General features: G+C 45.1%; 1 protein-coding gene across 1 annotated transcript; it reads right to left on the reverse strand.

The window, feature by feature from the left end:
- Window positions 1-3,937: 3,937 nt before the first annotated feature.
- Window positions 3,938-8,187, reverse strand: CCDC190 (coiled-coil domain containing 190). The gene is made up of 3 exons (XM_060233364.1): window positions 8,013-8,187; window positions 5,453-5,564; window positions 3,938-4,535 (listed from the first exon to the last, which is right to left on the reverse strand). Exons 1-3 carry the CDS (start codon window positions 8,185-8,187, stop codon window positions 3,965-3,967), a joined length of 858 nt encoding a protein of 285 aa, XP_060089347.1. The 3' UTR covers window positions 3,938-3,964.
- Window positions 8,188-26,484: the final 18,297 nt, after the last annotated feature.

Raw genomic sequence — 26,484 nt, forward strand, 5'->3', positions numbered from 1 at the left:
CTCTGGCTGGCAGTTTGCTGCAGCTAAGGAAATATCCGTCCTAGGAAAGATATGAAGTGTCTCAAAATGGGTCCTAGCCTTTTGGTTTGCATACCTGCTTCAGGGAAGCTGCTGATGTTTATAGTACTCTCTCATTCAGAAACTGTCTTCTGTCCTTTCCTATGCAAGTGAGGCAGTGGTCCTTCCTCCACCTCTGTTGGGGTGCAGCCCTTGGAAAGTGAACTCAAAAGAGGTTTCTCTATGCATCACTCATCTACAATAATAAATTCCTCTGAAAGGTCCACATTTTCTTCATCCTAGAAGTACAGGTCTTTAAGAAGTACTTTTCTCCCTTTCTCACAATACAAGAACTCGTAGGCATTCAATGAAATTGCTGAGCAGTTGGGTTAGAACTGATAAAAGGAAGTACTTCACCCAAAGGGTGATTAACATATGGAATTCACTGCCACAGGAGGTGGCAGCAGCTACAAGCATAGACAGCTTCAAGAGGGGAATGGATAAGCATATGGAGCAGAGGTCCATCAGTGGCTATCAGCCACAGCTTATTGTTGAAACTCTCTGTCTGGGGGCAGTGAAGCTCTATTCTTGTGCTTGGTGGGGGGCACAGTGGAAGGGTTTCTAGCTCCACTGGTGAACCTCTTGATGGCACTTGGGGTTTTTTGGCAACTGTGTGTCACAGAATGTTGGATTGGATGGGGCATTGGCCTGATCCAGTATGGCTTCTCTTATGTTCTTAAGACTATAATGACTTCTACAGAAAACGTCTGTAGTAGGTAGCAAAGGAAACCACTCAATCCAACTGATGGAGTATGCACTCATTGCAGTGGGCTTCTGTGCATATATTAGGCAGGCAAGGAACCTCATGCACTATTCATGTGCCATGTTTCCAATGAGCCTGTGTCCAGGGACATGCAGGCACACACTGCTAATTATGCTGGGGGGGGATGGGTGCCTGAATTTGCCTTCCTTGCTAAGCAACTGATTGGTGTGGTTGCTGATTTCTTTTAAAGGAGTTACATTTGCACAGAATTGGATCCGGGATCAGTATGTGGATATATCGTGCAAGCCTTTTACGGACAGTAGTCTGAAGTTCCAGAAAAGGCTGTGTTCTGTGGGTAGGTTTTCTGAGCCAGCAGCACAACTGCTGTCAAATGCAGCATCCCATCCCTTAATACCAATTTAACCTCATTTAGTTTTCTGAATCCTGATGCTGGGAAAGGCAGATGGCAGAAGAAGGGAATGGCAAAAGATGAGATGACTGGACAGCATTACTGATATAACTAATGAATTTGAGCAGACTTCGGAGGATGGTAGAAGGCAGGAGGGCCTGGCACGACTTTGTCCATGGGGTCGCAAAGAGTTGGAATGGACTGTGCGACTTAACAACAAAAATTTTCTGAAATCTTAGACATCTTTATTCCATTTTAATTGTCCTCTACCACATCTAATAATAATTGCCAACATTTGAAGTGATTCGGAAACCCAGATTGCAGACACTGATAAAACTAGGCAACTCTAATGTAGGAAAGTTGTATTTGAACTGCACTGTGAGCTGAAAATCTGGCTATTACATTTTTTTAACCACAAAGTTCACATAGCCCTGGTTCTTGCGGTATTACCTTTACTCATTTATTGCAATGCCCTTCCTTGCTCCAATTTCTTTGTCCTCTCTTGTCCTGTGTTTTATGTAGGCTGTGAGCTCCTTGGAGCAGGGCAAACAAACAAATAAAATGGAGGGCAGCTATATTCTTAACAAACAAGTTGGAAAAATTGTCACCTCCTGGGGGAGAGACTAAAAGGGGTCAAGAAAGGGCTGCTGAGGGTTGGGGAAGGAAAGAGAGAGGCAGAACTTCCTTTTAGTGGCTCAGTTCTGCGAAGTGTCCTAAGCAGGCACAGATTCCAATCTCCTAACATTCTAATGCTAGGAATCAGTCATACCTCCTGCCCTCGAGTAGAATAGCAGTCCCAGCTTGGCACCCGTGACACCTGCTAGTGTAATTCTTCACCCAAAGGGTGATTAACATGTGGAATTCACTGCCACAGGAGGTGGTGGCGGCCACAAGTATAGCCACCTTCAAGAGGGGTTTAGATAAAAATATGGAGCAGAGGTCCATCAGTGGCTATTAGCCACAGTGTGTGTGTATATATAAAATTTTTTGCCACTGTGTGACACAGAGTGTTGGACTGGATGGGCCGTTGGCCTGATCCAACATGGCTTCTCTTATGTTCTTAATTCTTTCCTGAGATTTTGAATCTAAAGGGTCTTGTATGAACTGAGGTTAAAAAAAAAAATTCAGGTTGCTCCCCTTTCTATGGTAACTGAAACCAGACGTATTTTTTCCATCAATCAAAGAACATATTCTGCCCCTTCCATGGCAGCCATTTTGTGTTGGCATGTACTAACTTTACTCAGAATTTTGAAAAAATTAGATTTAGAATTTTGCTTTCTGCCCCCAAAGTGGTGATCCGCATTTCCCTGTTGCTGGGTGTTGCTGCGTGATGCTAGCCTCATGAGAAGGTAACAATGAACAGTAGGTAACCAAAATGCATGGCCAAGGCTGGACTGATTCCTCACCAGCAGTTGCTCTGTTCCTGGGCTTCTGCTTGAGCCAGCTCAAGCCGTTGATTCCCCAGCAGTTGTTGTGCGAGGGCCTTTTGATCCGTGGCTACCTCCCATTCCCCTTGCGATGACTGGATCTCCAAAAACCCAGATCTGGTTGCTGCGTGTGGGCTGGGAGGTAGCTGCTGATCAAAAGGCGCCCGCACAGCAACCGGTGGGGAATCGATCGCTTGAGCTGGCTCAAGCTCTTGATACTGAATAGACGTAATTCAATTATTGTGTACTATATGGAGTCCAACTTAAGAACAAGTAAAATTCCTCTGACCTTAAGCCGCTTAGGTGGTGTACTGAGATAATGTTAGTGAGCGATTTCCCCTATCCTGCACTGATCATCTTCAGTCCAGTCCAGTCTCAAACAGGTAGGAGACAGGTAGCCTTGTGGTACTTTTCTGTTCCCCTTTTCTAACAACCCCATTTTTGCATCCATATGTATACGCAGCTTTCCTTTACTGTGGTTGCAAAAGCTGTTCTAAATTCCTTGCCAGTGGGTGGTGTGGAGGTGTTAACTTGGTAAGTTAGCCTATAGGCACAGAAGCCCCCACGTACTGCTCTGTGTGTGTGTGTGTGTGTTTAGCAAGGTTTTTGGTCCAATAAGGGACACTATTACTGTTCTGTGTCTTCTATTATTTTGTTTACTATCCCATTAGAAATGATGCTCTTGCAGTTTCTGTCCCCTCACTGTTCTCATACCAGGACAGGAAGGTGCACATGTATTATGAAGATATGAAGCTAGTGTAATTAAGCCAAGACAGTTTGTTGCAGGAGAGAGAGGGGGCTTTTTCAGTGCCTGCTACCCAAAAATCTCTAATGGGGAGACACTAGGAATTGAACTTGGAATATTCTGCATGCTGAGCAGTTCTGTTATTGACCCACAATAAGCAAAAGAGAGAGCTCTTGTACAGAGTGACACGGATTCCTTGCCCTTCTCAATGATTCCTTTCTGAGGGAGGAGACAAAAATTATTTCCATTCAGTGAAAAAAATTGTCTGAAATCTTCAACAGCCAATTTAAGATGAGCCTGCCGAGGGGATAAAAACTAAAACAGGTTGTGGGCAGCATCTGAGGTATCCAGCTACCTCCAGCCTCTAGAAGATATTACATCTGGGCCTAGTTTTTAAGCTGGGTCTACAAAGCCTTTGATCCAAATTGAATGCTGCCCACCAGGGGCTTGATAAACCACCTGCCAAGCAAGCTATAAAATACAGCTGATAGATTTTCTGAGTCACAAATTGTGTAGTCTGTTTTGGGCTGATGACTAAGTTCTGTGGTCTAGTCTATAGAAGAATGCTGTATTTTCCCTGCCCAAGGCTTGGCATACCTTGAGTATGCCAAATGCCCCACCATTTAAGGTTTAGGATTAATCACTGGTTGTGGTTGTGGAGAATGCTCGATGAGGGGTTTGTGCCCAAATATCTCCTGAAGGCTGAGCTCTTTTTCCCAAGCTGGAATGTTCTTATGTCGAATGTAACGGAATTTCCGAGCTTCAGAATAGACCTTGAGGAAATCGGGTCTGGAATACATGGTCCTGAGGCGTCCATCTGCACCATAGGCCTCTGGATCTAGAATCAGCCTCTCATGAACAAGAGAAGGTCTCCGCTTCACTGGGGCATTCATAAACTTAGTTCTAGAGTACTTGGGTCCAACATCTCTAATCTCTTCTGTTGAGAGCCCTTTCCCTTGGTCCTGTGTGCTATCCTGCTCTTCTCCCTCTGTAGTTTCTGCCGAGATGTTAAGCTGCTTGGCGATAGTGGTTTTAAGAGCGATCACTTCACTGTCAGCTACAGAAGTTTGGTCTTTGGCCTTCAGTGGCGGTAAATGGCCGTTTCCATCACAGACTGTGGCATCGTTGCTGTGTGGATGTGACACTGACTGGCTTGTATCTGAGGTGCCTCCTGGCTTGATTTTCCTCATGCTTCTAGAAGAGAAGGAGAGTTATGCAGTTCATGCCTAAGCAGAAATGGTTCTTCATTCCCTCATAAAGCGAGAGCAGTGTAGGGTTAGAGTGTCAGGCTAGGATCTGTGAGGTCCAGGTTCAAATCTCTTACTCTGCTATAGAAACTTACTGGGTGGCCTTTGGCCAGTCATACATACTCGGCTTAGCCCTGCCTCACAGGCCTGTGAGGATAAAATGAAGGTGAGAAGAACTGTGTGAGCTGCTTTGGGCCCTTGCTGGGGAGAAAGAAGATATAAATTAATAAGTATCACAAAGTTTCGTGGACTGAGTTCATCTGCCAGTACCACCAAGCAGTTTAGAAGCCCACAAGCCACTCAGCAGGTCACATGGCCTCTGGGAACAGAGTCCAAGCTCTGGGCCTTTTCATGCTTGAGAAAGCATCCAGTGGAAAAGACTGTGGGATGTGTAGGGATGTCACCCCCCAGGTGGGATCTGGGGATCTGTCAGAATTACAGCTCATCTACAGATTAAAGAATATCAACAATGAAGGGACCGACTGGGCCAACCTCACTTCACACAAGTCTGGCACACAGAGAATGGCCCCAAATGTGTGGGAAAGTGAGCAGTCCTGTTTTCAAATGGTCTGGTCAATGGGGGCAAAGATTCTGGGACAACTGACAACCACCCCCTTTTATTTGATTAAAGTTACACATGAAGCGACATTAAATAGGCCCCTTTCTCTCAGCTTCTTGCTGTTCTGCATTTACAACATTACCAATCCCTGTATAGCCTTAGCCCTTCTCTACCAATATTCTGGCCACAGGTCTGATGTGAAGCCCAGTGCGATTTGGCTATAAATATAATTCATGACTGGAAAATGAGGTTTTCCTATTCTTAAAAGCCTTCACATGTCTAGGAGTCCAAAATTTAAGCCTTACCGTTGTGCATCTCTGGAGCTGTTATCCCACCTCGTTTGACGGGATAGTAGAGGGAGTGTCATGTTTATGCCAATACCACCTGTGCCCAAGGATAGCTTCTGCTTGGAGCGGCCTGGGAAGAACAGGAGAATGATGGTCATTGGGATGCTAGTCCTATAAAATGGTGTGTTGAAAATCGAGAGCTCTGAAGCACAAGGCAAGTGAGATCTGAACAATATCACAGTAGATGTTAACTAAAATACAGCAGTGGAACGGTAACTGGGGAGGAACTGGTTTGACTCTTATTTTTGTTTTCCACTCAAAATTCACCTTCTTGAGCTGCCTTTTTTTGGCAGGTTTTTTAGCTAAAAAGAAAAACAGCAGGAAAAGAAAGAGGAAAGTAGACTCTCCATTCCCCTTCTGAATGCATCATCCCATATTATTTTTCAGATCTTATAATAACTGGGAGACATTCATGCATCTCCCACATATTGCCCACTTCAGCTCTCGATAGCCTGGAAAGAGCACTTTGCTATGGTCAAGCCTCCTTCCCCTCTTCTGTCCGCTGGCATTTCTCATAGGCACACCCTCAAGCGCAGGCTTGGACCCACAAGCATTGATCTACGCAAGCGGCTATACCTATGCCATAAAAAACTGAGGCATGTCTAGCATCCCCTTCAACTTTATTATTTATTTTATATCGTGTATATCCCACTTTTGTCCCCTGGGGGAAACCAAAGCAGCTTACATTGTTCTGTTCTCCATTTTTAAACTGCACAATAGCCCTGTGAGACACGTTAGGCTGAGAATGTGTGACTGACTAAAAGCCACCCAGCTTGGCTCCCATGGTAGAGTGAGGCTCTGAACGTGGGTCTCCCAGACCCTAATTTGACTCTCTAATCACAGCATCACACTGGCTCTCAATTTTCTCAAATCACAGACTGTGTCTATGGGCTGGTTTTGTTTTTTTAAATAAGCCTTTTCTTTTGGATCTCTTGCTCAGTCTGTGACCTTGCTGAGAATATGTGTGGACAGTTTCTTTGTTATAACCGCTTCGTAATAATGCTGTTAGTGATTCTCTGTACTGCATTAGATCTACATTGCTCCAGGCATGATATTTTAAGAAGGAGCATCAGGAAGAAGAAGAGGGGCACTCAGTTGGTGAGTGGCTGCTCCCCCAGTGGAGCATAAGGCAGTAGGCTGGATAGCAGAAGATGCAGAGGCAAGACCTCAGAACACAGAGAGGAAGCTGGGAATCCTGGTTCTCTCAGGGGGTAATTGAACCAAGAGAGGGAGAGAAAAGGCCCTCCAGATATAGGTAAAGCAAGGTGAGTAGCACATTCCAGTCAGAGACCTTGGGCAGCAACTGTTGCCCATGTGCCGTTGAGGGCATGGTGGAATAGGACTTGCCAGTCAGGGTGAAGCTATTCTGCCACTCCCTTCATTGGAGGAGGAAAGTTGGTTTAACTGGGGTGTTGCAGCAATGAGAGGTTCACTGTGAGAAGTTCCTAGACAACAGATTGCATGAAGATGCAGACCTACATTGAGCAGGGGATTGGATTAAATGGATTAAAAGTTCCATCCAAGGAGGTCCATGAATATCCTATACAACTACATTCCACCCAACATTCACATGCACTAGTGTGTGTTGGGTTTCACTTTTTTGATGATAAATACTATGACTGGAATTCTACTAGTTTAAGGAAATAATCTGGGTTACTTGAGGTGGGAATAGGAAACACCCTTCCAATTATGTTTGCTGTATGAATTGATGTTGTGGCCCAAATCTATTCCTACTCATGTGGAACTACTTGAACACTAGGGTTGCCAGCTCCAGATTGGGAAATACCTGGAAATTTGGGGGTGAAGAGGATGGGTTTTGGGGAGGGGAGGGACATCAATGGAGCATAATGCCACAGAGTCCGCCCTTTAAAGCAGCCATTTTCTCCAGGGGAACTGATCTGGAAATCAATTGTAATAGATCTACAAGTACCACATGGAAGCTGACAAGAAGAAGAAGAGATTGGATTTATACTCCATCCTTCGCTTGGAATCTCAGAGCAGTTTACAATCTCCTTTCCCTCTCCCTCCTCACTATAGACATCCTGTGAGGTAGGTGGGGCTGAGAGAGCTCTGTTAGAAACTGCTCTTGAGAGGAACAGCTCTGTGAGAACTGGTGACAGACTCAAGGTCACATCAGCAGGTGCATGTGCAGGAGTGGGGAATCAAACCCGGTTCTCCCAAATAAGAGTCTACACATTTAACCATTACACCAAACTGACAACCCTTTTGCACGCTCTGAGTGTGGGCATGAATACTTTCCTCTACATCCAACTGTTTCAAATTCACATGAGAATTACAATGTGGATCCATAGTCTGCATTCATGGTGGTAAAATGTGGAAGGCCTGCTTTTAGTTGCAGATCTCCTTTGCTGGACAAGGACTCTGTCCCCACAGAGATTTCTTAGGGACTGTTGGTAAAGCCAATCAGATGAAACAAACCAACAAAAATCACTAATTGCAGAAACTAAAGGAGATTTGTCATTATGTTGGATGAAAGCAGAGGCCTGCAGTCACTCACTTTTCTGTAGTTTCTGGAGTTCTTGCCGGAGCTGCCTCTGTTCCTTGGTCATCGAATTCAAATAGGCGACACGGGCTTCTTCTAAACTCCGCAGCCCACGACTGAGTCGGATCTCTGCCCTTTTGACATCTCGCCTCTTTTCTTCCCAGCGTCTGAAGTCCTCGCTCTCGGCCATGAAGTCCTTTCCCAGAGAAGGGAGATACCCTGTAAACACCAGTGCTAGATTTCCCCTTCCAGGTCCCTCCCAGGAAGCCTAGCCAGCCGCACTTGGAGAAATCTGAAAAAGAGTAGGTGAAATCAGCATCCTGTTTTTTTGTAGAAGAAGAAGAAGAAAAAGATATTGGATTTATATCCCGCCCTCCACTCCGAAGAGTCTCAGAGCGGCTCACAATCTCCTTTACCTTCCTCCCCCAAAACAGACACCCTGTGAGGTGGGTGGGGATGGAGAGGGCTCTCACAGCAGCTGCCCTTTCAAGGACAACCTCTGCCAGAGCTATGGCTGACCCAAGGCCATGCTAGCAGGTGCAAGTGGAGGAGTGGGGAATCAAACCTGGTTCTCCCAGATAAGAGTCCGCATACTTAACCACTATACCAAACTGGCTCTCCACCAGTTTTTTATGCATTGTGATAGCACATTCCACAGCTCTGCAGATGTTTTTTTTTTAAAGGGGATTAATTAAATCCTGGCAGCTTAATCTGAGCCAGTGATAGGACTATCCTGGACTCAGATCTGGAACATCTGCCCCAGAACATATTAACAAAAGCAAAAAGCTCATGGCTAAATTACTGCAAATATTAAATACACACAAATCTAGAAAAATCATTCATCAAAATTTTATTCAAAGATATTCTTTGCAAACACAGTTGCTCAATACATGCTGACTTGAGACACAATTGGCACGTATAAGTGCCACTCCAGCAAGTGGAGTGTATTGTGCAACTGTGTTTGCAAAGAATATCTTTGAATGAAATTTTGATGAATGATTTTTCTATATTTGTATGTATAAATATTTAATATTTGCAGTAATTTAGCCGTGAGCTTTTTGTTTTTGTTAGGTCGATTCATTCACACGGCTTCCTCTTCTGGTTCCAGAACATATTAAAGCATTCACATGATACAGGAGGGAGATCTCTCAGCTCCCACAATCCTTTTGTTCTGGACAGTACACCTTCTTATGCATGTACAATGAAAGCTTGCTGGATGATCTTGGGCCAGTCACATGCTCTCAGTTTAATGTGCCTCACAGGGTGGTTGTTAAAAGGATAAAACGGAGGAGAGGAGAACAATGGAAGCAGCTTTGGGTGCCCATTGGCGAGAAAAGGGCATAAATGAGGTAAAGGAATGAATAAATAATGACTAATCAAAATTCAGCTATGGGTATCAGTCCTGGATCCAAGTCATTTTTACACAGATCTGGTTCAAGTTATTGTGCTGCCCCAAGCAATACCCCTGCTTGGTCTTTCATCAGCCAGATATAAGCCAAGCGCCATACAATGTTCACATTGCATCGCATTTTAAGATGTACCCTGAAGGTTTCACTTAAACCTGTCATGTGAACGGGGAAAAAATGCACACCATATACAAAGGGATATACAAACCTGGGAGAGGGAAGGTGACATGGTGTAGTCTGATCTTGTCAGATCTCAGAAGCTAAGCAGGGTTGGTACTTGGATGAGAGACCACCAGGGCTTTTTTTTTTAGCAGGAACACACAGGAATGCAGTTCTGGCTGACTTGGTGTCAGGGAATGTGGCTTAATATGCAAATGAGTTCCTGCTGGGCTCTTTCTACCCCAAAAAAGCCCTGGAGACCACCAAGGAAGACTCTGCAGAGGAAGGCACTGGCAAACCACCTCTGCTCCTCGTTTGCCTTGACAGCCCTTTGCAGGGGTCGTCATAAGGCAGCTGTGACTTGACAACACTGCATGCACACATGCTCATCTGGATGGGGGCTGTAACTAGCTGCAACTTCTTGTTGAACGTACACTTGATGGCAACCCTGGTGACCCCTCTGTGTAATGTGCAAACCCCTGCTTTTTGAAAAGCTTTTCAAATGTCTGGGATACTGATTCCTCAAGGCTGATGCTCCCAAACCCTAATCCCTTGCCAGTCAGAGAATTGGGGATTAGCAGGGTTCATGGGTAGGTGGGGGAGTGGCACAAAATCCTCACACAAATTTATTTTTCCGTATTAGTTTCTCTCTGAGTCTGCTACCATTCCAATCATGCAATTTTTCTCAAATGCATGCCTAATTCCAGCTGCAATCCTATTAATACAATCTTGGTGCACCTGGTGTTTTTTGGCCATTGTGTGACACAGTGTTGGAGTGAATGGGCCCATTGGTCTGATCCAACACGGCATCTCTTATGTTCTGACGTTCAGGGCTTTTTTTGAGCAGGAATGCAGTTCCAGCTGGCTTGGTATCCGAGGGTATGGCCTAATATGCAAATGAGTTCCTGCTGGGCCTTTTCTACCAACATCTCCCCCCCCCCCAGCTTAAACCATTGGACATCAACTGTCCATGGAACTCTCCATGGCATTCACTGAGATCTCATTCTTCTGAATCTATATGTGCTGAATTGAGCCATAAATTTTCTAGGGAGGAATTCTGTTTTTCTGGATTCTTGAGTAGAATTCTAGGTTGGCCAGATCCTAAACAGAGAAAGCACCTCTATTGTGTTCCTTGAATGGGGGTTGCTATGAGAAAGGCTGCTCCCTGAACTACAGCTCATTCACTGTTGTGTAATATGAAAAGTAAATCTTTGTTTTGCCATGCCCCCTTTAATATACAACCAAACAGTGCTGAATCTATTATGCTAATACTAACTTCCCTGTCTGGTTTGCTTCTTGGTCTGCAGTGTGACCTTTAAGGAATAGGACAGATCTTGGTGCTCTTCTCATGCTTCTGAGTCTGGTCACCTTGGTTACCATAAAGGGGTCTGTCATCCCTCCACATTTTGTCTGAAGGGCCACCTGAGGAGTGTCTGAGCATTGGGGGTTTAACTCCTTAATGGTCCTTGAGGACTGGGAATTGGGGCAGTCTTAGCCAATGGCAACAGGGATAGCTGTCCCAGGATAGGGGGGGTGAATGCCTACAGCCTCCCTCCCACAAGCGGGGTAGAAGAAAGAGAGCAGACTCACACTGCCACCATTCACACCCATCCTGCCCACGGCTCAGGCCACAACCCACTTGTAGCAATGGGCACTCATTCCCACTCTGTCTAAGGCTTGGGCAGCCATCTTCACCCAGCTCACACAGTGCAAGGGATACTTGTTGCTTGACCCCAGCAGGGGAGGCCAGTAGGAGGCTGTTTCCACTCTACTGTGACTCTTTATTCATCTAGTACCCCTGTGGCGCAGAGCCCCATGGCACAGAGTGGTAAAGCTGCAGTACTGCAGTCGGAGCCCTCTGCTCACAACCTGAGTTTGATCCCAGTGGAAGCTGGTTCAGGTAGCCGGCTCCAGGTTGACTCAGCCTTCCATCCTTCCGAGGTCAGTAAAATGAGTACCCAGTTTGCTGGAGGGAAAGTGTAGATGACTGGGGAAGGCAATGACAAACCACCCCGTAAAAAGTCTGCAGTGAAAACGTGAAAGCAACATCACACCAGAGTCGAAAACGACTGATGCTTGCACAGGGAACTACCTTTACCTTTTTAACGTACAACCTAGACCCAGTGAGTCTCCAGGGATCTCTTCTCCAAAGAAAACAAAAACCTGTAAGCAGGGCTGGCCCTGTCACTGGGCAAACTAGGCAATTGCCTAGGGTGCTGATCTTTTGGGGCATCAAATTGGACATCCTCCATATGACTCAGTGATGTCATCAGTGGGGGGGGGCTCCAGAAGTTAGCCTTTCCTAGGGTTCCAGACAGTCTAGGACCAGCCCTGCCTTCAGAAATGGTGTTTCTGGTTTCAGCAGAGTTGAATCTATGACCTTGTTCATTAAAAGTAGATGCTGCACTGTTGGCCCATTGAAGAAGAAGAAGAAGATGATGATGATATTGGATTTATATCCTGCCCTATACTTTGAGTCTCAGAGCAGTCACAATCTCCTTTACCTTCCCCTTCCCAACAGACATCCTGTGAGGTGGATGGGGCTGAGAGAGCTCTTACAGCAGCTGCCCTTTCAAGGACAACTCCTACGAGAGCTAAAGCTGCAAGTGGAGGAGTGGGGAATCAAACCCAGTTCTCCCAGATAAGAGTCAGCTTACTTAACCACTACACCAAACTGGCTACTTTGGTGGACTGGGAAAATCAGCCACACCTTCCTGTTAACTGTAAAGGAGGCTGAGTAGCAGCTGAGGAGGCTCTTATTCAAGGAAGCTTATCTCCCCCATCACTGATTTTACTGGGGGAGCCCTGGTAAATTCCTGAAGGATTCCAGGTTTCCCCCCAAAACACTAATATTGAAATATTGAAATATTCTGACGGAAGACTGTTTGATGTATTGATATATTAGTTGTTTTAATTATGTAAATTATTATTGTATTTTAACTCTTGAATTTTATTGTTAGAATTTTTATGTTGTGAGCCGCCCTGAGCCCGCTTTGGTGGGGTAGGGCGGGATATAAATAAAATAAAATTAAAATGAATGAAATGAAATGAAATAAAGAGCATCTCCCTTAACATCAAATAGGAAATCTAGAGTAACTGCTCCTATTCCTGCTCTATCTCTGACCAGAGTTTCCACTCCCAACTCCATAAACAAGCACTGAAAAGGGGGGGGGGGCAGATCCACTTGTTAACTATTCTGCTTGTGAATACACAAGAGGGCATAAAATGTTTAAGTCAAAATGGATCCACCGTAAGCCATTTTTATTATGCATCTTTAGAATGGGTACTGCTCGGGTGATCAGATGCAAAGGAATATAGATCTCCATTGCCGTTAACAGGAAAGTTGTGACTGATTTTCCCTGTCCACCAAAGACAAAGACACACTTCAACTGATAAAAATGGCCTTACTTTATAGATAGAGAAACTTGCACATCTGGTCATGACCAGGCAATTTTCAAAGGTCGGACTGCACTACCCACACCCCAGAGGAGGACACAGGTGACTCGCAGTACTTACTGGCTCGGGATTCCTGCTATCACGTAGCGTGCTGCTTCTTATCAGGGCTGTGAACCTGAAGCTGGCTGAGGAAATTCTCACCATTCATTCAAAAGCTTGATCCTGTCCAAAGGCAATTGACAAGGTTGCTCCTTCTTGTTATTTGTGAGCCCCCAGAAGTTAGGCTAGCAAAAGCTTCCAGCCAGCCATCCTGTGGGCAGGGCCAGAGTCAGGGAAGTCAATACGTTTCCAGCCCTGCATGCAAATCTTGTTGTGGTGGTTGCTGGTTCTACTTGATGCTTTTGACAGGGTGCCAGGAAGGTGGAGGCTGGGTTGGGGTAGCGATTTGGCTCAGGGGAACAAAGAGCTTTCTAAATAGGAAACAGACATGTGAGGTGACGTCAGTAGAGAAGGTTTTTACTGATAAGGGAGAAACAAAGGATCCTTCCCACATGGGATAGTTTGTTTGCTTTTTAAATAGAATATCAATAGTATCTACTGTCCGATGCTCCTGTGCCACGTTGCCAGTAGACCCACAAATAACTGTTTTGAGGTCTTGCACTATGAAATTACTGAGGACTAGCCAATTAAGATAACCTTCACAACAGGGTTACAGTCACCTTTGAAATAGCTCCCCATCATACCTGACCCAAAGCTCTGTTTCTGTAAGGGTTGCCAGCCTCCAGGTGAAGCCTTGAGATCTCCTGGAGTTTTAACTGATCTTCAGATGATAGAGAGATCTGCTCCCCTGGAGAAAATGGCTGCTTTGGAGGGTGGACTCAACGGTATTCTATCCCATTGAGTTCCCTCCCTAAACCCTCCCCTCACCAGACTCCACATGCAAAATCTCCAGGAATTTTCTAACCCAGAACTGGCACAAGAAGAAGATATTGGATTTATATCCGCCCTCCACTCTGAAGAGTCTCAGAGCAGCTCACAATCTCCTTTACCTTCCTCCCCCACAACAGACACCCTGTGGAGAGGGCTCTCACAGCAGCTGCCCTTTCAAGGACAACCTCTGCCAGAGCGATGGCTGACCCAAGGCCATTTCAGTAGCTGTAAGGGGAGGAGTGGGGAATCAAACCCGGTTCTCCCAGACAAGAGTCCGCACACTTAACCACTACACCAAACTGGCTCAGATGTGCTCAGTCTTGATGCCCCCCATATCAGTCATCATAACCTTTCCTTTACAATACACCAACTGAATAAAATTAAGTAGGAGTCCAGTGGCACCTTAAAAACCAACAATGTTTATTCCAGAATAAACTTTCACAAGTCATTTTATGCTGGAATAAATTGTGTTAGTCATGAAGGTGCCACTGGAATCCCATTTTATTTAGCTGCATCGCCGTGTCTTCTTGTAGCAGTTGCAGAGAGGTGGCTGCTTTAGGATTCTGTTGCAGAAGCAATATGCAGGAGTCTGATAGCACCTGAAAGACTAACAGGATTTTATTCCGACAAGGACATGCCTGAACTAGAACCCGCCGCTAGACTCCTGTTTGTTCTTCTGCAGGGAACTTTTGTAGTTCCCTGCCCACCCCCTTACATCAAACCAGGACTTGCTACTGACAACAAAGACCCCACCAATACCGATCTACGGACAAATGAAGAAAGAACACTCACAAGACGATCTGTACTGAGGGATTAAATTCTGCCTGGAAAAAGAAACCGTCATATTTTGCAATGCTTTCTCTGCAATCCGACTCCAAGAAAAACATTTGAATGGAACCCTTGGGAACTGGTATCTTTACCATAAGTTGTTTGTTCTGAACACAGTTTACAAAGAACTCTAAACTTGCAATCCAGCTAACGGCAGTCATGAATGTGAGCCCCACAGATAGCTACTGCGTTACTAAGCCTAGCAACTAGAACCCAAGAGACTGCTTGGTTCCCAGGGTGACTTTCCCTGGCTCCCTTCAGAGCTTTAGACAAACCCCAGAATGCCTTTAGGAAAAAGGCTCTGGCAGGCTGAAGGGGAAGAGGCAGCCTCTAGTAGTTAGCATGCTGAGAAACTTTCCGTTGCATTGTCAGCATTAGTGACACGACCATTATATGATGGGCAGAGAGTCAGAGACAAACATGTACCCCCCCCCTCCTCCCAGACTGTAATAGTGTCAGCCAGTATCAGTCAGTCTTCTTAAAATATTTTGTATATTTGTGTGCGTTTGCAACTGGAAGTCATGTCGACCTCTGGTGACTGACCCCTTCTGGGGACCTGGAGGATATTCAGAGAGGTGGCCGAATAGAGCCTGCCCCTGTCCTCTCGACTGGGTATTCCAAAGGAGGTCTCCCATCCAAGTACTAACCACGGGTGATCCTGTTTAGCTTCCTGTCTTCAGTTTTAGATCAGAAGTGTCAGTAATGGCAGTGATGGTGTGTGACTCTAGTCTTTCTCTGTTAATATGCACCAAAATGCCATTTGTATCAGTTCTTGGTTCACTTTTATTTACACTGTTTATAGTCCACCTTTCTCACAGGGACTCAAGGCGGATTACACACAGTGAATCAGTACAAGTGACAAAATGGGACACTCAGTAACCAATGCATTAGGATTTTAGAAGTCTGGAAACCACCAGAAAGCACTGAAACACAGCATAACTATTAACTTGGCATATTAAGTGGTACAGAACTACATAATAGGGTCCTGCTTGCAATACGCTATACAAAGCAGTAGAGACCACAGTCCCTACTTATAAATAAAACTTTGTTGGTCTTAAAGGTGCTACTGGACTCCAACTTTGTTTCACCCAAGTAAATCTGTGAAACATTTTGTACAGTTCTACCCTAATTACCTGTGCAGAAAAGTCCTCTTTAATAATTCAGTTTTGCATAGTTTACAGCAGGCCTCATTTGGGCAGGAGCTCACAGACAAGAGTGGAGCTCCGGAACCTCTAAATTTTATTGTGCTCTTTCTTTCTTAAACATCCCCCCCCGATACTTGCTTCTGGGCTCCATTGTTCAAATTCCCTGAGAGAATTTTGCTGAACTCTTAAGATTTGACAAACTTTCTAATATTTTCCCCCACAAAAAAATCGGGAAATAACTAAAGCATATAAAGCAGACAGATGGAAATCTTCATCATGCCGCTGTGGCCACATAGGAGAAAGTAATTTTAAAAGTAGAATGGGGAGTAAGGTTTTATTATGACAATTATAATTCTAGAAGCATTTTAAGGTAGATGCTGAGCTGATATAATTTAGTATACCTTCTGGTGATGTCAGGGGTGTGTGGCATATGCAAATGAGTTGTGTTAATGAGCTCTGGCACCTCCTTTTCTATTAAATGACCCCTGGTTTGCAGAAAGCCAGGAGAGAGGGAGCTTTCCTGACTTTGCACTTCAATAATTTTATTCATTTAGAATTGTAGGGGTCAGCTGGGCCATGCTTCTGGCAGTGGCACAGTCCCACCTGATGACTGAGCTGGAGACATGTCTCCACCCAGAGCAATGTGCAACTGATCTGGCAGAACATACAGAAAGGGTAAAATCTTTTCCAGCAATCAGAGAGAGGACTGGTGGGCAGATGCTTATCCTGGGGCTAGAAGGTAACTTGAGGAAACTTCAGTGTGCAAACCAAGGGCACCGCATCATCCCAAATTTGGGAGCACCTACCAAACCATGAGCCAATTATTGCAAATGCCCTCCTCCCCAGCTGTTTTAAACACTAGTGAAGGGGGGGGGGGGAAGACAAAAAAAAGTATTTTATTTTTTAAAAATGGGCTTAAAGAATTGGTAGGGGTCACTTTCGACTGGGAAAACGGCACAGGGGCAAAGAGTTACTCTCCCTTCCCCAGTGCTGCAAATGCTCACTGCATTTACGTCATAGCTAAATTTTGCAGCTAAATTCCTTGGTGGGGGATTTAATCATAGGTGTCCAACATCTTATGTACTTTGGTCCTTATGGTCTGATTGCGCATCCTTGTTTTCTGTCTCGGGGCAAATACGAGATGAGGGATAAAAACAATATTACATAATAACCACTAGATGTCACTGTATTCTCATCTAATCTTTAAAAACTACATGCTGCCTGGCTGCAAAATAGCCAGCAGGAGGTGCCTTTTACCCATGAGGGACAATGCACAGCACGATCCGGGAACTTCGTCCCTTTTGCAGTTTCTTTGGCTTTTTAAAAATACCTTTTCATTAAGATATTTCTCCACTGCATGAGTTGCATAGGTAGCTAAATATAAATAGAAAATACGAGTATACAAGCAGAGGACCTGCAAGGATTTGTGAAAACATTTCATCCCCCCCACCCCCCCACACTATGTCCTTTTTCTCTTACATGAAAACCCCCATAGTCTCTTGCCTTTTCCTTCCTCCTTCTCTCCTTCCACCACCAAACCTACCTTTACCTGCCATTTGTTCAGCTTTATCTTCCAGTTTGGTGTAGTGGTTAAGTGCACAGACTTATCTGGGAGAACTGATGGGTTTGATTCCCCACTCCTCCACTTGCACCTGCTGGAATGGCCTTGGGTCAGCCATAGCTCTGGCAGAGGTTGTCCTTGAAAGGGCAGCTTCTTTGATAGCTCTCTCAGCCCCAGCCACCTCACAGGGTGTCTGTTATGGGGGAGGAAGTTGAAGGAGATTGTGAGCCGCTCTGAGACTCTTTGGAGTGGAGGGTGGGAAATAAATCCAATATCTTCTTCTTCCCTACTCCTGGCAGCCTTTCTCTCGGAAAAGCCTGGCTAAGCCGTGCAGTGCTGGCCGTTGGGCTGGGCCCAATTCCACAGTGGAGCTGCAAGGACTTTTGAGGGATGCTTCTCTTTCCCCTGTATCTCATTAGCTCTTGAAAAATGCTGTGGATTAGGATGGGTCAGATGGGTCTTTGTTTTTAGACATACTGGCTGGGATCCACAGGAGCAGTTCCACAGATGGAATGACTTCTGCCACTGGAATGTGATTATCTTACCTCATTCCTCTCACCTGCAGAGCTAAATGATCCCACGCAAAAAGAAAATCAAGGGAAGAGGGAGCTGAGACAGTCACACTCCATGTGCAGAAATCTAGCCACAGAAATGCTGTAATAGGTCCAGGTCATTTTGTATATGTGTTAAGTGTAAAAAGCAATAATACTACTATGCCAGGTTGGTTAAGAAGGTAATAAAAGTTGGTCCTTATTGAACGCAAGCCAAAGTTGTTCTTTCCTTCAACGTTTTGTGAGAGCCAGCATGCAATAATATCAAGAAAGTTGGACTAAGATCTGAGAGACCCAGGTTCAAATCCCAACTCTGTCATAGAAGTTGGCTGGGTGATCTTGGGTCTATCGTACATTTTAAGCCTAACTGACTTCATAATGTTGTTGTGAGGATAAAAAGGAAGCAAGTTTTGGGTCTCCATTGTGAAGAAAGACAGAGTCTAAACAAAACAAAAAGAGTAAATAAATAAAGTGCTGGAACAATTCTTGTTGCATGAAGGAAATGCCAAAGTTAAGGTAACACTGAATGAATCACATGTGGGGGGGGGGGCAGAGGCTAAGTTTCAAACAGAGCCCATTTTTGCAATTAGAATAATATCTGCTGCTCATACTAACCACACGCCTCCAACACAATGAGTGGAGGCAGTCATGTGACAGTTCTATAATATATATAGAGAGATGTGGTCCTTGAGTTTGAGTATGCAGCTACCCCATAGAGTTGCCATGACTGGCCAATTTCTTTTTCTTACCTGTAGGGGGATTCTTGTGCTTTGTCTCTGGATCTATTAATGGGGAAAGGCCCTCAAACAAAAAATGGTCCCCATTTTGATTCATTTTAAACCAATCCAATATGCAGAAATGTAGTGGTGAGTCTTTGACCATCACTTTCTCTCCATGCCAAGAAATCACCATGTTTACAACACAGGAACAAGCCTGGGGTGGTGGTGTGTGATTCTCCTAGGTTTGAGTGTTTAAAGCTAGAGATCAAGTGTTGAGGAGAAAAAGGTGGTAATATTGTATTGTTGTAAAAGGCCACACGCACTACAGAGTTAGAAGAGAAACTGCCAAGTTGAAAGATTTTTTGTTTGTTCGTGTGTGAAAATCAATGAACAGTGGGAAGTTACAGGCTGATTATTACGAGTTCTTGGAGCTATTAGTTTTGGCTCTCAAAAAAGAGGGAGAGAAAATAGGATGCAAATCTCTCAACAGGACACTGCCTTAGATGTCGACTGCAGGCAGATCAGACAAATATCTGAAGCAGACAAACACCAGTGTGAAAATAGATGCGGTAATTATTCTTCCATTTTTTGAAGCACATTATCCCTCACCTTCCCTCCAAGTAGAAAAAAGCGAGAGTTCAGTAGCAATTTAAAGAGTAACCAAATATGTGGCAGAGTATGAGGTTCCATGAGCCTTTGCTCACTTTTTCAGATACCTGAAATTTTGTTAGGCTTTATGGTGCTACTGCACTCTTGCAGAAAAGGGCAACCAGAATGAGTAAAGGGTTGAAACACTTTTCCTATGAGGAAAGGTAATAGCGACTGGGACTCTTTAGCTTGGAGAAACGTCGACTGTGGGGTGACATGATAGAGGTTTACAAGATTATGCATGGGATAAAGAAGGTAGAGAAAGAAGGACTTTTCTCCCTTTCTCACAATACAAGAACTTGTGGGCACTCAATGAAATTGCTGAGCAGTTGGGTTAGATTAAGACATGGAATTCACTGCCACGGGAGGTGGTGGCAGCCAGGGCTTTTTTTGAGCAGGAACACACAAGAAAGCAGTTCCGATTGGCTTGGTGTCAGGGGGTGTGGCCTAATATGCAAATGATTCCTGCTGGGCTCTTTCTACAAAAAAGCCCCATGTGAAACAATGGTGATGTCAGGGGTGTGGCCTAATATGCAAATAAGTTCCTGCTGGGCTCTTTCTAAAAAAAAAACCCTGTCTGAAACAATGGTGATATCAGGGGGTGTGGACTAATATTTTTCTACCAAAAAAGCCCTGGTGGCAGCTATATGCATAGATGGCTTCAAGAGGGGATTGGATAAATATATGGAGCAGAGGTCCATCAGCCACTATTAGCCACAAGGTACAGATGGAACTCTCTGTCTGGGCCAAATGATGCTTTGTATCTTTGGTGTCTGGGGGGAAATGGTGGGAGGGCTTCTAGTGTCTTGGCCCCACTGGTTGACCTCCTGATGGCACCTGGGGTTTTTTGGCCACTGAGTGTTGGACTGGATGGGCCATTGGCCTGATCCAACATGGCTTCTCTTATGTTTTTGCCTTTCTCTAATAGTGCAGATGGACTAACATGGCCTCCCTTCAAGAAGCCCAGGACAGCATACATAATCACCCCCTCCTCCTTTTTATCTTCACAAGAGCCTTATGATGTAGATAGAGTTGAGTGAGTGAGACTCACCCAATGTCATCCAGTGATAGGGTTTCCAGCCTCCCACTACTACAACTGATCTCCAGGTGACAGAGATCAGTTCACCTGGAGAAAATGACCACCTTGGAAGGTGGGCTCTATGGCATTATACCCCACTGAAGTCCCTCCCTCCCCAAACTCTACCCCCCATCAGGCTCCACTCCCAAAATCTCCAGGCATTTCCCAACCCAGAGCTCATAACACTACACAGTGAACTTCCAGCTAGGGTCAAAATCCAGGTCTCCATTGCTTTTGTCTAACACCCCAGTCATCACACCAGATCACATTTATAGTGCTTCCTTTTTTTGCCAAAGAATTAATGCATTTACCCAAAAAGATTTCTAAATTTCCCCCCAGGTGTGCCATTAAGAGAAAGAGGGGGTCATCTTACACTTGCATACAAGTTACAACTATTCACAGTAATAAAATCTGCTGTGTATAATATTTTTGGAGTGGGTGTCCTATATACAGGGTCCTGAACATAAGCATGAACTAGCACAGTGTAGTAGCTAAGAGCTATAGACTCTAATCTTGTGTACTGGTCTAGCTTCCCCAGGAGGCAGGGCTGGGGTTCCTGATGTAGTGGTTAAGTGCACAGACTCTTATCTGGGAGAACAGGGTTTGATTCCCCCACATGCAGCTACTGGAGTGACCTTGGGTCAGTCATAACTCTGTCAGAAACTGTTCTGGAAATAGTAGTTCTTGGAAAGCTCTCTCAGCCCTATCTACCTCACAGGATGTTTGCTCTGGGGAAGGGAAGGGAAAGGAGATTGTAAGTCGCTCTGAAATTCCTTCAGGTAGCGAAGGGCAGGGTATAAATCCAATCACCACTTTTCCTTCAGGTAGCAAAGGGCAGGGTATAAATCCAATCACCACTTCTTCCTCTTCTCCTCCTTCATCTCCTCCTCCAGAGAGCCAATTTGGTGTAGTGGTTAAGTGTGTGGACTCTTATCTGGGAGAACCGGGTTTGATTACCCACTCCTCCACTTGCATCTGCTGGAATGGCCTTGGATCAGCCATAGCTTTCACAGGAGTTGTCCTTGAAGGGACAGTTTCCAGGAGAGCTCTCTCAGCCCCACCCACCTCACAAGGTGTCCATTGTGTGTGTGTGTGGGGGGGGAAGGTAAAGGAGATTGTGACCGCTCTGAGACTCTGAGTATAAGGTGGGATATAAATCCAATATCTTCTTCTTCCTCCTCCTTCATCTCCTCCTTATTTTCCTCCTTCTTCCTCTTCTCCTCCTCTTTCTCCTCCTCCTTCATCTCCTTCTCCATCTCCTTCTCCTCCTCCTCATTCTCTTTCTTCATCTCCTCCTCCTCCTTCATCTCTTTCTTCATCATAATCTCCTCCTCCTCCTTCTGGCAGGTCACAGGCAAGGGTGCAGAGAGAAATCAGAGTCCAATCCAAAAGTCAAGGGTTTACCAAAGTCCAGCCCAGGGTCAAGAAGTTCCAACTAGCAAGTCCAGCCCAAGGTCAGTTGTCAGGCCTAGTCCAAGGTTGCAGTGGTCCAGTAGCAGCAATGGGCATGGCCCAGTAACAAAAGTATACTTGCTGCATCTGCAACCTGCTGCTTCTTCTGGCTGAATTTATAGCCAAGTCTTAATGAACTAAACTCCCAGCCAGTTCCTAGTCATCCTGAAACTATTCGTTCATCTCCATAGCTTCTCCTCTCTTGCAGCTCTAAGCCTAGGCCCTGCAAGGGTGTTGGTGATCTTGGTGGGCGGGGAGTGGCTTCTGAAGACTTGTTTATTGCTTCAAAGCTAAAAGGCTTTGGCTGAATTTCAGCTGTAGTCTGTGACTCCTGATCAGTTGGTAACCTGATCTCTTGTTGTTCTCCTTCTGGCTCAAAGCCAGCTGCTGAGGGCTAAGTGCAGGTAACTCTCTATTAGCGAAATCTGAGTTCTCACTTAGCACATCTGGAGAACCAGGTTTGATTCCCACTCCTCCCCCCACCTGAAGCCTGCTGAGTAACTTTGGGCCCATAACAGTTCTCTCAGAACTCTCTCAGCTCCACCTACCTCACAAGCAATGTTCCCTCTAAGCTGAGTTACTGTGAGCTGGCTCACAGTTTTTTAGCCTCCAACTCACACATGTTTTTCTTTGCTCAGGAAAAAAATGTTCCCAAAATAAATTGATTTATGCAGTAGCTCACAACTTTAATGCCAGTAGCTCACAAAGTAGAATTTTTGCTCATAAGCCTCCACAGCTTAGAGGGAGTAGGTGCCTGTTGTGGGGAGAGGAAGGGGAGGCAATTGTAAGCCGCTTTGAGACTCTTTAGGGTAGAGAGAAGCAGGGTATAGAAACCTATTCTTCTTCATGCTCTTTCTCAAAGGTAGATGTGAATAATGGCCTGATTATAGCATACATTGTTTATGGCTTCACCCCAGGTTCCCTATGTCTCATCTTTGTACAAGCTAAGTAAACTATAGTTCAGGACTCCAGATTATGAGGAGCCTCTAAACACAAAAAGTTATTAAAGTATCATTTATGTTGGCGATGCTATGGGGCCTCTCCAGGGCTTTTTTTGTAGGAAAAGCCCAGCAGGAACTCATTTGCACATTAGGCCACACCCCTGACATCACCATTGTTTTGCACCAGACTTTTTATATAAAAAGCTCAGCAGGACTTATTTGCATATTAGGCCACACCCCCTGACACCAAGCCAGCTGGAACTGCGTTCCTGTGCATTCCTGCTCAAAAAAAGCCCTGGTCCTCTCAAATATAATATAGCTTAGCTTTTAAGCATACCTTAACCCAGCCCTGAATTCAAGCCATCAAGAAGGGTCTGGAATTCATAGCAAGGCAGAAAGCAATTGACTATTTGCTAGGTCAGTTTTGTTGCAGAGCTTCTTATTTTTCATGTCCCCCCAAGTCATCCCCCTAGCTAGATACAGGTTTGCCTGGAAACATATTCCTGATCTGAATGGCCACATGTGGTTTTACAGATGGATGGGCAGCCAGAGAACCAACACGCAGCCTTGCCAACACAATAGACCTCTGTCAACAGCGATCTACTGTCATGGCTCAGAACTCCGTAGGAGACTCTGGCCAAGGGCCCTTTTCTTCCTAGTACCGAGCCAAAGAACAGGGTGTTTTAAGGTAACAAGCTTAGCATCTCCAGCACTGTGCATGCCAGTGGAAAGGTCTAGTGTGCTGTGTTCTTGTAAGGTTGGTGTTTCTAGTTTACTGGGCTTCTGCCAGCATCACAAGGCATTTTTTTCTATCCCCTGCAATGCATGTCCTTATTGTGCTTGTATGAATTCCATGTATTTCCCAGTGGACTGGTATTATCTTTCCCCTGTAACTGCACATGGAGTCTGGGAGTTTGCTTCAGACACAAAGCTTCCAGTTTACAAGTTTAGGGTCCTAGTCTGCCCACCAAGTGCTACAAAATGCATTAAAAACATTCTCTGTGTCAGTTCACTTTCCATGCTTGCTCCTAAATTAAAAGTCAGTTGCTTTGCACTGTTTCCATACCACCACACCTCTAGTGGGTTTTTCCCCCCAGAAAGGTTGAGTATGTCATAAAATGGCATTGGGAACAATGAGACACATACAAGGCATTGTATTCCATGCAAGCTGACAAAACAGCAAATGCAGAACACAAGAGTGCAATTCTCTAGAGAGTTTGTGGTGCCGAAACATGACCCCATATAGTGCAAGTTCTCATTTGACCTGGCAACCGGTGGAAGACTGAGGGGCGGGGACATGAGGGAAGAGGCCTTAGGTCGACAGAATAACATCACTTCCAGGAAAAACTAGAAGTGTTGTTACATTCCTGTAGGAACCATATTAGAGCCCCATGGCGCAGAGTGGTAATGCTGCAGTACAGCAGTCCTAAGCTCTGCTCACGACCTGAGCTCGATCCTGGCGGAAGCTGGGTTCAGACAGCCGGCTCTAGGTTGACGCAGCCTTCCATCCTTCCAAGGTTGGTAAAATGAGTACCCAGCTTGCTGGGGGGGAAGTGTAGATAACTGGGGAAGGCAATGGCAAACCACCCCATAAAAAGTCTGCCGTGAAAACGTGAAAGCGACGTCACCCCAGAGTCGGAAACGACTGGTGCTTGCACAGGGGAATGCCTTTACCTTTCTTTTTTAAGGAACCATATTGTTTCTGGCGATCCCTAGACATCATTTCTGAAGTAAGGACAGAAGTGGAGACAGAAGTGACATCAGTCCTCTCTAGAGTTTCGTTCAGTTCCTAGAGACGCATGATATCACATCTTGATTTCCCCAGCAATTATATCATGCTAAGTTGATGGCTCAGAGTGGCATTTGGAAATACAGGCTGGGAGCGGAAGACCCTCCCTCCCCACTGGGGGGTGAGGTGGCAACCCTACTTTGTATTGGTGTAAACACTTTTTGTATTATGCCCGTTAGGGTTGCCAGCTCCCAGGTCCCAGCAAGGGATGCTCTAGTTTCGGGAGCCCCTATCCACTGTGAACCAGCTGGCCAGCAGGGAAAACCCTCTCCTAAACAGGGACGTTATAGAAGAGATTGGGGAAACTCTATAGTTTTGAGGGTGAAAAAAAATAGAGTTTCACCCAAGTACCAGAATGCCCCCAACGTGATGATATCACTGAATGTCATCATGTCGGGGACATCATGTGACGTTCCCCACCCACCCCCAAAATGCCCCCAAATCCCCTCACCAGACAGACACGAGGACCTAGCAACCCTATTTTTGTTGCAGCCAGTTAGCTGTTTTTCCAAAGGATGCGAGTATGTTGATGCCCAAAAAGACAAGTTGGAAACCAGTACATGGGGCTTTTTTTTTTGTTGATGTTAATTTGTTTTTATAGTGATTTCCCCCCAGACATTCCAGATAGTTTTTATAAATAAATAGTCCCTAGTTAATCACTTTTTTTGTTGTGCAGTTCTCACAACACAATGTTTTTTTGGCAAAGAAGATGGGATTGTCAGCTACAGGACTTGTGACTACAGCTCTGAAGAGACAGACTTTACATTTTGACTGAAAGGAAATGGTTGTTTTTATTCCTTCAATCCCCTCCCCCCGACACACTGTTGCCGTGGCTAAAAAGGCTGCACTGGCTGCAATTTGAAGTGAGTCAGCCAGTATCTTGGGACTGTGATGCTGAAAGGCTATCCTATTCCCTGCAAGCCTACAAAATAAAAAATGCAAAACATGAGTGCACAATTCTCTAGAGAGTGTGTAGTGCCAAAATATTTGCCATTGTTCATTCCCTGGCATCTTCTTTTTCTCCATGCTTAAAGACCTACAGTGAACTAGTTGCCATTAGGAAGGTGTGTTCTTGGCCAGGTCTGTCTGCTACCCGACTGAGGTTCACATTTTAAAGAGCAGACCAAAAAGCCAGTGTGATGGACAGCAGGCAAATGTGCATGACTAGAGGCAGTGCATATGAGTGAAAGCTAATGGAACTCACTCTGGTTGGTGAACTGCTTCTAACTGTCAAAAGAAGGTGGCAGTTAGACAGAGAAAGCAGTCACAGAGTGGAGGGGGTTGAAGAGTGACTGGAAAGAGTGTAGTGGTCTTTGTGATGCTCTCTAGCAGGACTTTTTTGTAGCAGGAACTCCTTTGCATATTAGGCCACACACCCCTGATGTAGCCAGTCCTCCTAGAGCTTACAGTAGAGCCCTGTAGTAAGAGCCCTGTAAACTCTTGGAGGATTGGTTACATCAGGGGTGTGTGGCCTAATATGCAAAGGAGTTCCTGCTACAAAAAATGCCCTGCTCTAGTGTGTGACAAGAGACACCAAGCAGAGTCTGATTCAGAGCCCGTGTGGGTTTTGAATATTGGAGACTCTGATGGGAGGCTGTTTCCAGGAGTTAAGAACGGCCCGTGTATTTGTAAAACAAAGAGTTGCATCTTGAGAAGGAAAAGAATTTCCTGTATTAAGCTTAGTGTCCAAAGGGGTGGAAAGACTGGAAGTTGGGAAGATTAGACTTTGGCAAAAGGTTTTGAGGTGGTAGTGAAAGGTTTTTAAAGGGTCCCAAAGGCACAGGTTATTTATCTTAAAGTGAAGATAGTAACAATCTTGCCAGAGAAAGAGGTCTAGTAGAGAGACCTTAGTCTTATAACAAAAGGGACAAAGCAGGGTACACT

This window comes from Heteronotia binoei, chromosome 2, assembly GCF_032191835.1.
Source record: "Heteronotia binoei isolate CCM8104 ecotype False Entrance Well chromosome 2, APGP_CSIRO_Hbin_v1, whole genome shotgun sequence".
Classification (NCBI taxonomy): domain Eukaryota; kingdom Metazoa; phylum Chordata; class Lepidosauria; order Squamata; family Gekkonidae; genus Heteronotia; species Heteronotia binoei.

Bases quoted from the DNA above. Each gene is read 5' to 3' on its own strand.
- CCDC190 (XM_060233364.1), bottom strand. From the start codon at position 8,187: ATGGCCGAGAGCGAGGACTTCAGACGCTGGGAAGAAAAGAGGCGAGAT. The intron at 5,565-8,012 runs GTGAGTGACTGC...TGTTCTTCCCAG, and splicing joins ACTCCAGAAACTACAGAAAA to GCCGCTCCAAGCAGAAGCTA. The intron at 4,536-5,452 runs GTAAGGCTTAAA...CTTCTCTTCTAG, and splicing joins AGCTCCAGAGATGCACAACG to AAGCATGAGGAAAATCAAGC.